Genomic DNA, 13185 nt, shown 5'->3' on the forward strand with positions numbered 1-13185 from the left:
AAGCTTTGCATTTATGTTACTATTTTTAATTTGTGTGTTTGCTGGGGGGAGGGGAGTTCGAGGACGCTATAAGAAATCATTCATATAAAATCTGCCCTATGAACCAAACATAGCTTGACAGTGTCTACACCTCCTTATGGTACTAATCACCTGGGACCAGTGTGGACGGGTCTAACCTGTGTGTGGCAGGTGGCAGCAACACGGAAAGCTTGCAGGCTGCGAGCTCTTCAAAATGACCTGTTTGCTCCGGGACTCCAGTAAATCCTCGAAGTAACAGGACACTCCTTCAGGACAAGGTCATGCCCCCTACTCACAGAGCCCCTGTGGGAAGGGCCCGAGGCACCCACCTGAGGGCAACTGCCGGCGAGGTCCTGGAGCTGAGGAGCCGCTGGTGCCACGTCAGGGTCTGCCTCGGGTCCTATTTGTTCATACAGCAGCTGCACTTTGTTCAACTCTAAGATTCCTTTGGTTCTGGCCAGATTCTGAAGATGTTGTCTAAATGCCACAATTCCTGAAACAGAGAACAATGACCAAACAGTTTAAATAAATAAAACATAAGGCCTTTTGGCGACCAGAGGTGTGAAACCAACATGGCCACAAACCCCCTCGAGTCCTGCAACAGGAGAGTTTTACGAGCCACAAGACAGAGCGTCCGGTCACCTTGGGTGAGGGAGGTATCTGACGCCCTGCGGCCCTCTCTGAAGCTCACTGGCGACCTGTTGTGGGCCTCTCGCTTCTGGGAGCTCAAAGCCTGCATGGCTGGGTTGGCAGGTCTCAGGCTGATGAAGGGAGACGTCATGCGTGGGGAGGGCTGATTGGCTAACATGATGTCCTTAAGGGAAGGGTTGTCCTCCAGAAAGTTCAGGTCCCTCTGAACAGACCCCATATCATACTCAGAGTCCACACTGTCAAGGGAGGGGTTGTCACTCATGGAGAAAATTTTCCCTTTAAGAAAAAACAAAAAAAACCAAAAGAGATAAGACCAGCAGCAAACAGCAACTTCTTTGAACATGGGATACAGAGCATAACCAGCTTGAGTTTGCACAGCTAGGACATCCTTAATCTCCACTCTCCACCCAAAACACCTTTCCAGATATTTCTTACATGTCAATTTAATCAGCTTTGAATAAATTTAGTGGGGTAAACACCCCAAAACCTTTGCCCATAAGATCTCTGCCACTCCACAGCGGCCAGAGTCCCGACGGCTCACACAGCTCTCACACAGACCGTGGCGGCGGGGCAGCCAGCTCAGATACTTCATTTTAATCCTTGGTGGCTGCTGTGCAGACCTAGTTCTATAGCCTGCTGACCGTGGTCCATACAGGAATAAGATGCGGTGTCATGACTTTCTCGGAGTTTGTGTTGTGCACGCTCCACCCGGTGCTTCCTGGGTAGCCTACCTGAACCAGGCACCACGACCAGCTGATTGGTCACTTCTGACAGAGTGTGCCGTCTCTGCCCACTGCGCGTGGACTGGAATGCATCGAAGGCCTGACTGGGATCTTCCTCAGCCTCTCCCTCTGTCTCCAGCCCCTCATCGATGGAGGTCTCCATCATGTTGCTGGGCAACGACTGGCACCCCTTCCTCACCAGGACAGGAGGCACGGGGTCCAGAAGACAGCCATTTACCTGAACGTCAGTGGGAGAGGATGTGTGAGAGGAAAGTATCAGTTGTTGCTCTGCTGAGACGTTAAAAAAACACAACCCACAAGGGAAAAAATGTCAAGACTTGTGGCAAACTCGAAATTAAAATATTAAAAATGTACATATTTGTTACTAATGACAACATGTAGATTAGAAGTTAAGGCAAGTCAACTGCAGCCCTCAGAGACAGAAGCCCTTTATGACCCAAACTGGCACTGCCTCCCACATTTCTCTGAGTCATCATTATTACAATAAACAATTTTTTTAGTGGTTTCCAGATGAATAGGGATATATTAGCTTGAGGCCTACCAGTTATTGTAATTATTTTTTTAAATAAGGAAAACGATGAGGGGGAGGATGAGATTAAAAAAAAAAACAAAAAACAAAAACCTGCATGGCTCATAGCTAAGAAAAAAGAGTAGCCACTAGCATTCTTCTAATTTTCAACCACAAAACATTCTGGAAGGTTCTAGACATACTTTTATGTTCATAATTTAAGTACCTGCCCATTTGATTTAGTCTTTAATTGGTTCTCTGTGCCCGGGGAATGGAAAAAAAGAATTCTTTAAAGACAGACTGATACCGCAAAAAGGAGTGAAAAAAAAAATTGAAATGGCAAACAGCCAAAGTCTTCCATTATAGAATAACAAATGACTCACAGCCCCAAAATTCCAGCAGAGGTTAATGAGCACCAGTGCACTGAATTCCCTCTCCTCCAGCAATACGCACGATATCTATAGCTCCTATCCCACAGGGCGAGCTCAGCACAGCTCCCGAGCGAGAACCCTGCCCTCCCCTGCAGCTGCCCAACAAACCAGCCAGCACGGGCAGAACCGGCAGACAAAGGGGAGTTGTGGTTGCGAGTTCTCCTGGCTGGTGAGAGCCCCGGCGAGGAGGCGATTATGTACTTCATGACTGTAACTATTCCCCTGTGGAAACCAATCCATTTTCTCCTGGGAAGAGCTGCTCCGGAGCAGTCACAGGGCGCGGGGCGTTAGGGGGTGCCCTCACCTGGAATACACTGGGCAGAACGGTTTCCTCTGGAAGCACGAGGAACGCATGTATGTGAGAGGTGACGTGGGACACCCCAGTGCCAGACACAGGGACAACTTTCCTCTTATGGCAAGCAATCTGAAGGCACCGCAAGGCCCTTTATTTGGAAAAGGAGACTGTGGGTGACTCAGAGCTTTGTTTGCTTGGGGGAAGGGAAGGTTATTCCATAGAAACTGTTCTGGGGCTGTAGCCACTACTTGGATAAGGTGGCTAGCGCATGACAGGGTTTTAAAGTGACAAGTGCACATTTAACAGGAAGAGTGGCAAAGGCTTTCTTCCTACACTAAGACCAATCTTCCCCACATGGCATCAGAAACAAAAATTCTGAAATCTGGCCAGTGATGCTCATGCTCCCCTTGGCCCTTCCCTAGGTAGGTGTCCCTTGTCTGGACACTCGGTAGTTGCAGGGAAGAACGGCTCGTGGGGAACTCAGAGTCATACCTGTAGGTCCCTTAACTGCCTACTAATGCAGTTGTCGAAGAACAGCGAAGGATGATTTAGAAATGAACAAAGCAACACAGAACAGACTGGTATTGAGTAAATATCTACACTAAGCATTTTCACAATTTTTTTTTAAAAGATGTAATTTATTTACTTGAGAGAGCGAGAGAGCACAAGCAGGGGGAGTGGCAGAAGCAGGCTCCCCATTGAGCAGGGAGAACCTGATGTGGGACTCGATCTCAGGACCCTGGGATCATAACCTGTGCCAAAGGCAGATGCCTAACTGACTGAGCCACCCAGGTGCCCTGCATCTTTATACTTCTATAGCCTGTTAAAATTTTATCAGATATTTCTTACAGTATAACCTTACAACTAGGTTATTTTTTTCTTAATAGAGAACAGTCATCTTTTTGGGAGCACTCAAAAGAACTTGCAGTCCCCCTAAACTTACATTCTTTTCTTAAATTCTCTGCTTATAAGTTATCTCCTTCTCTAGACTACAACAGGAATGATGTCTTTCATTTAAAAACGTTTGCTGAATTCAATTTCATCCTGGGAAACAATGATCTGGTTTTGGTTTTTCAGATGCTTTTTGATGATGATTAAATCAGAAAGCACCATGGGGGGCCCCCACTCATACATAGTTAATAAGTGTGAACACCTTCAGCTCTAAGTTCATTTCCTGAAATAGGTGATAGTCACGACACCCTTGCCTGCCAATTTATCCAGGGTCTTGATAGAACAAATTCAGCCCAGCATTTTGTGACTGAAATATTGGGCTGATCTACCTATGTGATCTAAGCTACTAGAAATAAGATCTTTTATTTTAGGAAATAATCTAGGCTGACTGTAAATTACAAGACTTCATGATACACGGGTGAAATGGACATTTTACAATACATTGTTTTTGTCTTTCCTTAAAGTTCAACTGATTTTTTTTTTTTTTAAAAGAGAGAGAGTGTGAGCGTGGGGTGGTAGGTGGGGTGGGCAGAGAGAGGGACAGAGAATCCCAAGCAGAGTCCCTGCTGAGCATGGAGGCAACACAGGGCTCGATCTCACTACCCTAAGAGCATGACCTGAGCGGAAATCAGGAGTTGGACACTCAACCGACCGAGCCGCTCAGGTGCCCCTCAATCGATCTCTTCTAGTAAGAGACCTCATTGCAATAGGCAATACACATTCAGAAGTCAAACTGTGAGAAATTCTGCCATTAGTTAACACCTGAGTCGACCACAAAATACAAGATTCTAGCACAAAAGATTGGTAGACTGTTAGGGATTGAATGTTTGTGACTCAACCCCCATCTCTCACCCCACCTCCTCCACCACCAAATTCATAAACGGAAACCCTAATCCCCAGGGTGACTGTATCTGGAGACAAGCCTCCAAGGAGGAGTAGTTAAACTGGGATCACAAGGGTGGGGCCCTGACTGGTAGCATCAAAGTCCTCATGAGAAAAGATACCAGGAAGCTCCCACGTGTATAGCCCAGCTCATGCTCTCTCTCCCTCCCCATGTGAGCACAGAGGAAACACCATGGGAGGAGGGAGAGAGACGGTAGTCCTCTACAAGCCAGGAAGGGTGTCCTCACCAGAAATAAAATCGGTCAGAACCTTCATCTCAATCTTTAATTTTTAGCTTCCAGAACTATGAGCAAATATATTTCTGTTGCTTAAGCTCCCAGTCTGTGGTATTTTGTAACGGTGGCCTGAGCAGACTAAGAGAGCAGACCCATGCACAATACTACCAGTGAACTTGGAGGCTGAGAATGTGGCTTATTTCATCTGTATCCTCAGCGCCTGGCAAGCTGGGCACATACCGAGGAGGTGCGGGCTCAGACCTCAGCTCCGCCACTTCTCAGCAAGTTGTTCGACTTCTGTAAAGCTCAATTCCTCCCATGTATACAGTGGTTTTTTTGGGAGGATTAACTAAAATATCGCACCTCTTATTATTATTTCTTGACCAAAGAGAATGCTTTATAACAATAAAAATTTTAAAGGCAGGAGAATAAAACTACACCATTTTCTTTTAAAATATTTTTTACCACCTCGAGGAAAATTACAATAAACAGATAACCAGGTGAGGAAGAAAGAACCGGATAATCCCAGTTCTAGAAATTAATCCTAAAGAATTAATCAGAGGTATAGTCAAAGATTTAAACACAAGGACATTCACCTTCTGAAGCACATTTAAGGATGCCAAAAAATTTAAGTACCTGATGTCCAAAAATAGTAATCAAATAAGGGTACATCTAATACAATATATTAGGCTGTTGTTAACTTACGCTTTCAGATTTCATGATGGGGGAAAATGCTCTTGATGTTATCTTATGTAAAAGCAAGATACAAAATTACATATAATAGAATATAATTTTGTTTTAACAAGTCTACCTGCTGACTGAGCTGCTCTACCCTCACCTACCCACGCATCTATAATCCACTCTTAGGAAACATGCCAAAATATGGCTATCTTTGGGTGGTGGGATTATGAATAACTTTTTTTTATCCCTCTCTGAATTTTCCATGTGTGATTCTGACTGGTTTTATTTTTTCAATTATTAATTAAAAATTCAAATTCAGAGGTAAAAGTGTTATCTCCCTTTTACAAAGCCTTAGAGGTATATCCTTCTCAGACCTCTTCTTATTTAAGAGGAAACAGACCTGGGACACTTTTATTTTCCCAGCTCAGCTACCCAGCTATGAAGGAGCCTGGGAAATCCTTTTATTATAATTTTTTTTTTAAAGATTTTATTTATTTATTTGACAGATATAGAGACAGCCAGCGAGAGACGGAACACAAGCAGGGGGGGTGGGAGAGGAAGAAGCAGGCTCCCAGCGGAGGAGCCTGATGTGGGGCTCGATCCCACAACGCCGGGATCATGCCCTGAGCCGAAGGCAGACGCTTAACTGCTGTGCCACCCAGGCGCCCCTTTTATTATAATTTCTAATACAATGTTAAAAGTGATTAAGGTGTGTGTGTGTGTGTGTGTGTGTGTGTGTGTGTGTGTATAAAATGCATTATTCCTATATCCAAAGGAAATGAAAACACTAACTCAGAAAGGTATCTGCACTGCTGTGGTCACAGCAGTATTCACCATAAGCAAGACATGGAAACAACCTAAGTGTCCACAAGCAGATGAATGGGTAAACAAGTCGTGCTATACACACATGCTGGAATATTATTTAGCTGTGAAAAACCAAGGAAATCCTACCATTTGCAACAACAGGGATGGATCTTGAAGGCATTAGAGTAGGTGAAATAAGTCAGGGCCAGACAATACTATGATCTCACTTAGGTGTGGAATTGACCAAACCAGAAGAACACAGCCATGCTCACAGAAACGGATCAGGCTTGTGGTCACCAGAGGCGGAGGGCGGGGGAACTGGAAGAAGGTGGTCAAAAGGCACAAACTTCCAGCGATAAGCTAAGTACCAGAGACGTGCTGTAGGACATGATGACTACAGCTGATACTGCTATACGGTAGGTCAGTTTTAAGACAGTAAATCCTGAGAGTTCTCATCAAAAGGAAAATTTTTTTCTCTTTCTTCTTTCTTTTCTTTTTATTCTATCTACACGAGAAGATGGATATTAGCTAAACCTACCGTGGTTCTCATTTCACAATATAGGCCAATCAAACCATCATACTGTATGCCTTAAACTTGTATGATGACGCAGCCAATTATTTCTCAACAAAACTGGAAAGAAACTGATTATCCTCAAAGAAACCCTTAAAAGAGAAAGACTGCCCCTACAGGGTTTGTGCACCTGCCCCCCGCCATGGTCTGTCACCTGGGGGTCTCAGTTCCGCTCAGAGTTGGGTGGCTGTCTCAGAAAGGTGGTAGTTTTTGGAGGAACCCCAAACCAGTGTTTCAATGCAGACTCCCTAACGGATTTTACTGACAGTGTTAAGACTTCTGGGAGAAAAGGAGAGGTAAAATCTGTGTGAGGGACAATACCTGCCACCAACTGGGAGTAGAAACGAATGAACAATACATTCATTTAGGAAGCATCTTTTGGAAGACAAAAAGTGGGTGTCCCAGTAAATGCGAGTGAAGCGATATGAACGGAGGTATAGCTCTGACAGCTCTGTATGCGTGCACTTATTGACAGGCCCCCAAAAAGGAGGTCCTAGGGAGGGAAGAGGGACAAACATGTTTCCCGACGTCAGCGAAATGGCCCACAGCTAAGACCAGTGGATCTGTGGATGTGCGTGGCCTGGCTGACAGCCAGCGTGGCGCTGCCGGTGTGGGTGGCTGGTTCCAGCGCGGCCCCGCTCTTCCTACAAATGCAAATGCCCCATCTAGCTACTGCCTTTATCTTTCACAAAAATCATTCATTTCCTGTCTGTTTCCTAGTTACGGTAACAATCACAAGCTTTAAAAATAGCTTGCCCTATATAATACAGCAGACAGTGCCCAATCTGTGTTTCAGGCCCGATGCCCTCCCAAGATAAGCTCTCCGCAGAATGCATTCTAATTTTTTCAAGGGAATTAGATCTTAAAAATAAATGAATTCTGTTGTCCCAATTTATAGCTACATTTCTAGGTGAGAATGTAGAAGTCGATGAGGTGACTGAACACCTATATGCAACCACAGGCAGAGAACAGACTGTCCACAGAAGTGGCCTCGTCTTCAGGGACATGGACACCAACTCCTCACCGTCAGCAACTCAGCCTAACACCTGCTCGGGCAGCCTGGCCTCAGGCTGCCTTGCCTACGGTTTAGCTAAACACATCACCCAACCTCTGAATCAGCTCTACCTCCAGAGCTCCGTTTCTGAAAATGGCACTTACCCTCCCAATCACCTAGGCCTAAAATACTGGTGTGAGTTTGGACTTCATTTCTCTGGACCCTAATATTCTATCCATTTTAGCTGCACAATCTCATTTCTCTCATCCCCTCCTCTGCAGTTTCCTGAGTGCTAACCTCGTGCAGAGCCTTGCCACCTCCCCTCTGGACACACTGCCCTGGGCTCCCACTGTCCCTGTCCCCATCCAGTGCAGCCTATGGACCTACCAGGCTAATTTCTGAAGCACAAGATGGATTTGAGGGCTTCCTTGACACCAAAGACCTTCACTTGTTTCCTGCTACACTGAAGAAGTGCCTGTGAAGCCCTCCGTTGATGATACTGGAATGCAGTCTTCCACCGAGGACCGCAGCCCGGAGAAAAAGCCCACGTTCTTGGGCTTGCCATTCAAAGTGAAGCTATTCATCTTACTTCACACAACTCCCCTTCGTCTGCGCTTTTCCTCACACACACACTGAGCTACTGCTCTTGGATGGACCTGAGTTTCCCTGATGTTTGCTTGCTCAGACTTTCCCCTCCACCAAAACGCCATCCAGCCCTATTCTGCCCACCCCTCAGTCCCCAGCTCTGACAGTTAGCCTGGAGCTCCCTAACCCAACCAGCTAAAAGCAACCTCCCCCGCCTCCTTCCAGGCTCGCAGCGCTTGGATCTGCGCGGCTTCGAGGGACTGACGGTACTTCATCACTTCATTCGCCACCTGGTGCACCGTCTCTAGTTACCCATCATGTTTCCTCTGCTAGACTGTGAACTTGGAGGCCAAACTAATTTCTGAGTTATCCTTTATTACCTAAAGAGGCTAAAAAGACAGGAAATCAACGAGTGTTTATAATATGCCGAGAACCTCACACACGTTATCTCAGTTAGTCCTCTCAAGAGTCTCACAGAGTTGGGTGTTTCATTTTACAGAACACAGAGGTTCGAAGCAGTCACCTCACCCAAGTTCACACAGCTGGTGAAGAACAGAGTCTATTCTGAACGCACTCCAAGGTCTGCCCATTAATACAAGCCTCTGGACACCACTTGATGCTAAGTAGATAAAACGTGGATTAATAAGCATCCCTTAAATGAGAGAGGCTGTCATCTTCTATGTATTTAAAAGCCAAGTTCATGCAGTACACAGGGATAAACTTATGTCCTTTATGTATACACAAACTGGACCAAAAAAAACCAAAACAAAAATACTGAACTGGGGCGCCTGGGTGGCTCAGCCGGTTAAGCATCTGCCTTCAGCTCAGGTCATGATCCCAGGGTCCCTGCTCAGCAGGGAGCCTACTTCTCCCTCTGCCCCTGCCCCTGCCTGTGCGTGCTCTCTCTCTCAAATAAATAAAATCTTAAAAAAAAACAACAAAAAACCGAACCAATAAAGATGGCTCATCACTTTGTAGCTGCAACAAATGTGCAGAAAAAAGGCAACAATAACATACAAAGCCCAACTCAGCACAAAAATTACATTTTTGTTTTCAGAATTACTTCTTCTCCTTTTTTTTTTAAATCCCACACCTATGAGGGATCTAGAAACTTGAAGAAGGAAGGGACTGGTTAAGGAAAGGGAAAGGAGGATTTCGGAAAGTACATATAAGGTCTGACGAGTTACACAACAGCCAGAACGGTAAGATGATGCTGAGAGCCAAGCTTAGCCTGAGTATTTTTCTCAGGTCTTCTGCACAAAAACAACACTCCTGAGTGACTTGAGGAAATGACAAAGGTCAACAAAGCCAAAGTACAACACTTGTGGACCGAAGTGAGGGCCCGGCCAGCCAGCAAGCTCAGAGTCTTTCAAACATGTCCATACCTTTGGCGTGTCGACACACTCTTCTTCCATAAATGCGGCTTCCGCCTGGCAGCCGGATGCTGGGAATGAAAAGGCCTCCACGTTGGACGCCTGTGGGAGGAGGGCAGACCGCATCAGCCGCACGTTTGGTGAATGCATGGTCACCGGGAGCCCCACCGTTTGCGCCTGAAAACATGGCAAGAACAGTTTGGGAACGTTAATACTTTCCACACAAATATACAATTGGTTGGAATAAAATAACTCTTCCTGGTACAATTAAAGAATAAGTGGTAATTTGTTGGAACCCCAGAAAAAATTCGATAAAATATATATATATGGGTACGGGTACTGATGTGACGCAGTCTCAGTTTCGCTCCTGCTCCACAGTGACGCGCCTAACTTTCACACAGACAAGAAAGGTGGTCTCCGTAAAGAACCTAAGAATGTGTTTTTTTTTTTTTAATATTTTATTTATTAATTTGACAGCGAGAGACAGCCAGCGAGAGAGGGAACACAAGCAGGGGGAGTGGGAGAGGAAGAAGCAGGCTCCCAGCAGAGGAGCCTGATGTGGGGCTCGATCCCAGGACTCCGGGATCACGCCCTGAGCCGAAGGCAGACGCTTAACGACTGAGCCACCCAGGCGCCCCAGAACGCTGTTTTTTTAATTAAACATATATTGTCTATATCCTTAAATATGTCATCATGGGAAGATAAAGAATAAAAAAGTTCCCGCGTGTCAGAGCTCAGAACTGAACCGGGGGTACACACACATAGACACACACACACAACTTACCCAGAACACAAGTGTACTGCACTTTGTTTTTCTGGTGGGGTGAGATGGTGTGTATTTCTTGACAAGGGTATGTATGCAGAGGAAGACAACAGAAGCGGCAGCTACTTGGAGGTGACAGGAGTGTCCTCCTTCCCAGGAGGTGCAAAAACTGAACACAGCCTGTTGGCCCAGCGGAGAGCGAGACGCTCATTGCTGAGCAACTTATGTTCTGAAGTCAACCTACTGGAGAAAGCTCCAGATGGTTTTAAGCCCATTTTTATGCCTTGTTTCTTAAGAATGCTAAGTAAACAAACATTGCAAACTCTTCTTTTAAAAAATCACATAGGGGAGCCTGGGTGGCTCAGTCGGTTGAGCATCTGACTCTTGGTTTTGGCTCAGGTTATGATCTCAGAGTCATGGAATCGAGTCCCAAGTCAGGTGTTCAGCAGAGAGTCTGCTTCCCCTCTGCCTCTCCGTCTCCCTCCACTCCTGTTCTCTCTCTCTCAAAAAAATAAATCTTTAAAAATATAATAAAAAATCATATAACAGAGAATCTTTCTTTAGGACAACTGGCAAGGATTCGGTTTGATGTTTTTTGCGGGGGCAAGGATTGATTTTAAAGATGAAACATAATCCTTCTTTCCCATCTCTTTAAAACTAGCAGAATAACTAGATATCTTTTGAACATAATGGACACTGCCAAACATTTAAGAGAACATACCAGTGTCTAAGAGGCAGAGGAGTGGTCCATTTTTTCCCTGCTATAATCACTTGAAGGGACACAAGGTGGTGAGTTTTAAATTCAAACAAAAGGGAACGATATTGGTATGATTTTAGCTTCTCTCCTCCAGAGACCTGGGTGTGATTCCAGGCTCCATCCCTCACTAACTGTGCGAACTACCTAACCTCTCTGAGTCCTATTTTCTTTACCTAGAAAAAGGCACGATGCCTATTTCACAGTGAAGTTAGGACTGTAAAAGGTAACGTGAAAGGTCCTTCACTCAGTAATGTTAATTCCGCCATTCTCCTTCCTTCTAAAGTCGTGAAAAGATCACAGGGATCTAACACAGGAACTGGCCTGCAAATGCATAGTTCTGTTCTCAGATATTATCTAATGGTTCTCCATTAAAATTTTTGGTTGATGGTTTTCAACGATATGTTAGAAATATATCTTATATTTGAATATACTTTGAATATATTTAGAATATATTTTATGTTCGGTACATTCCAACATTAGCATCGTTAGATATGCTGCGTGAGTTAACGAATAAAGTAGCAATAGCCAAGTGGTGGTATCACACGGAGGGTAAAAACATAAAAAAAGTACACAGCAAACGATCCTGAGGATGATAAAGAAAAGGCTTTTCTTACATCACCATTCCTCATGCTTATTTCCTGGGCCACTTTTGAGGCTACACCACTTTTTTTCCCCTTTCAAGCATTAGTCATTTAGATTAATTTTTAAAGTCCTCACGTCACAATGTAAAATGTAAACTTCCTAGTAAGGTATATTTCATGCGTTCCTCTTACCCCTATCATCAGCTTTTCAACCAAAGGATAAAGCTGAACTTTAATTTCTCGTTCCTAAATTTATTAGGCTGCTCCTCGTGTGTGAAATAATTCAAATTATTAGGGCAAAGCATTATTTAAAGATATTGCACTGGAAATGAGGTACTAACATGATAACTAGGTGTGCTGTTCCTTCTCAGTCTCTGCCTCTTATTAGCTGTGACTTTTTAAATGGCAGGATCATGCTATGCCAGACCAAGCGTAACACATTCTCCCTGACAAATTTCACGTCCAACCTGGACTACAGCAACAGCGTACTGTGAGCTTGGTATGGGGAGGGGAGGGACACATTTCATTGTGACAACCAATTCACAGGGAACAGGATGGTAGGTGGGTTGTGGTTTTTTTTTTTTTTTTTTTTTTTTTTTTAGGATTCTTGCAATCACTGAAAGGATTAAAGAAGTCTTTTTGGAACAAGGTAGGGTGAAAATATTCAAATGGCATGCTCGGCACTGTACAGTGGACTAAATAATATGTTATTTTAATACACAGATGATTAATATCCCAAGGAAGCAAACCTTACCAGTTTCTTCAAGAGTGGTAATAGACAATGCTTATGTCCAATTAATTGTAATGACTTTTTAGACCATGTATTTATTGTCTTGAATCTCTTCTTCTGAGTTTGTGCTTTTTAGAATAACCATCACAATGAAAATAATGTTTCCTCCTATGAGAAAATCTTTACTGTGCCAGTAGGAATATGCTCATTATGGACAGAACTGTGTGTTCTCCCCATGCCCCAATCTGTATGTGAAAGCCCTAACTCCCAGTGCAACTGTACTTAGAGAGCCTTTCAGGAGGTAATTCAGGATATATGAAGTCATAAGGGTGGGCTCCCCATCTGATAGGACTAGCGTCCCTTTAAGATGAGGGTGAGACACCAGACATCTCTCTCTCTCTGCACGTGCAGAGGAAAGGCTGTGTGAGGGCACAGTGAGCAGGCAGCTGAGAGTTCTCACCAGAAGTCAATCTTGCTGGCACCTTGACCTTGAACTTCCAGCCTCCAGAACTGTGAGAAAATAACCTTTTATGTTTAAGCCCCCCAGTCTGTGGTACCCTGGGGCCAACTACACAATGCTTTTTCTTATAGCTGTGGAGGGCAACCTCTAATCAGTGATTAAAGAAGAACT

At 44.6% G+C, this 13185-nt stretch overlaps 1 protein-coding gene across 2 annotated transcripts in view; it reads right to left on the reverse strand.

Annotated features, from left to right (window-relative positions):
* Positions 1-13185, reverse strand: part of SIK2 (salt inducible kinase 2) — a 133044-nt gene that overhangs the window by 7816 nt on the left and 112043 nt on the right. The window contains exons 9-12 of one of the 2 annotated variants that reach the window (XM_087868453.1): positions 9736-9825; positions 1401-1629; positions 661-945; positions 348-511 (exon numbers count right to left, since the gene is read on the reverse strand). In XM_087868453.1, coding sequence (XP_087724579.1) covers positions 348-511; positions 661-945; positions 1401-1629; positions 9736-9825 — 768 coding nt within the window. Of the gene's footprint in view, positions 1-347; positions 512-660; positions 946-1400; positions 1630-9735; positions 9901-13185 lie in introns of both variants that reach the window. The other variant, XM_045797746.2, reaches the window with a different exon arrangement.

Source organism: Ursus americanus, chromosome 16 (assembly GCF_024610735.1).
Source record: "Ursus americanus isolate L20-20 chromosome 16, mUrsAme1.1.p, whole genome shotgun sequence".
Lineage (NCBI taxonomy): Eukaryota > Metazoa > Chordata > Mammalia > Carnivora > Ursidae > Ursus > Ursus americanus.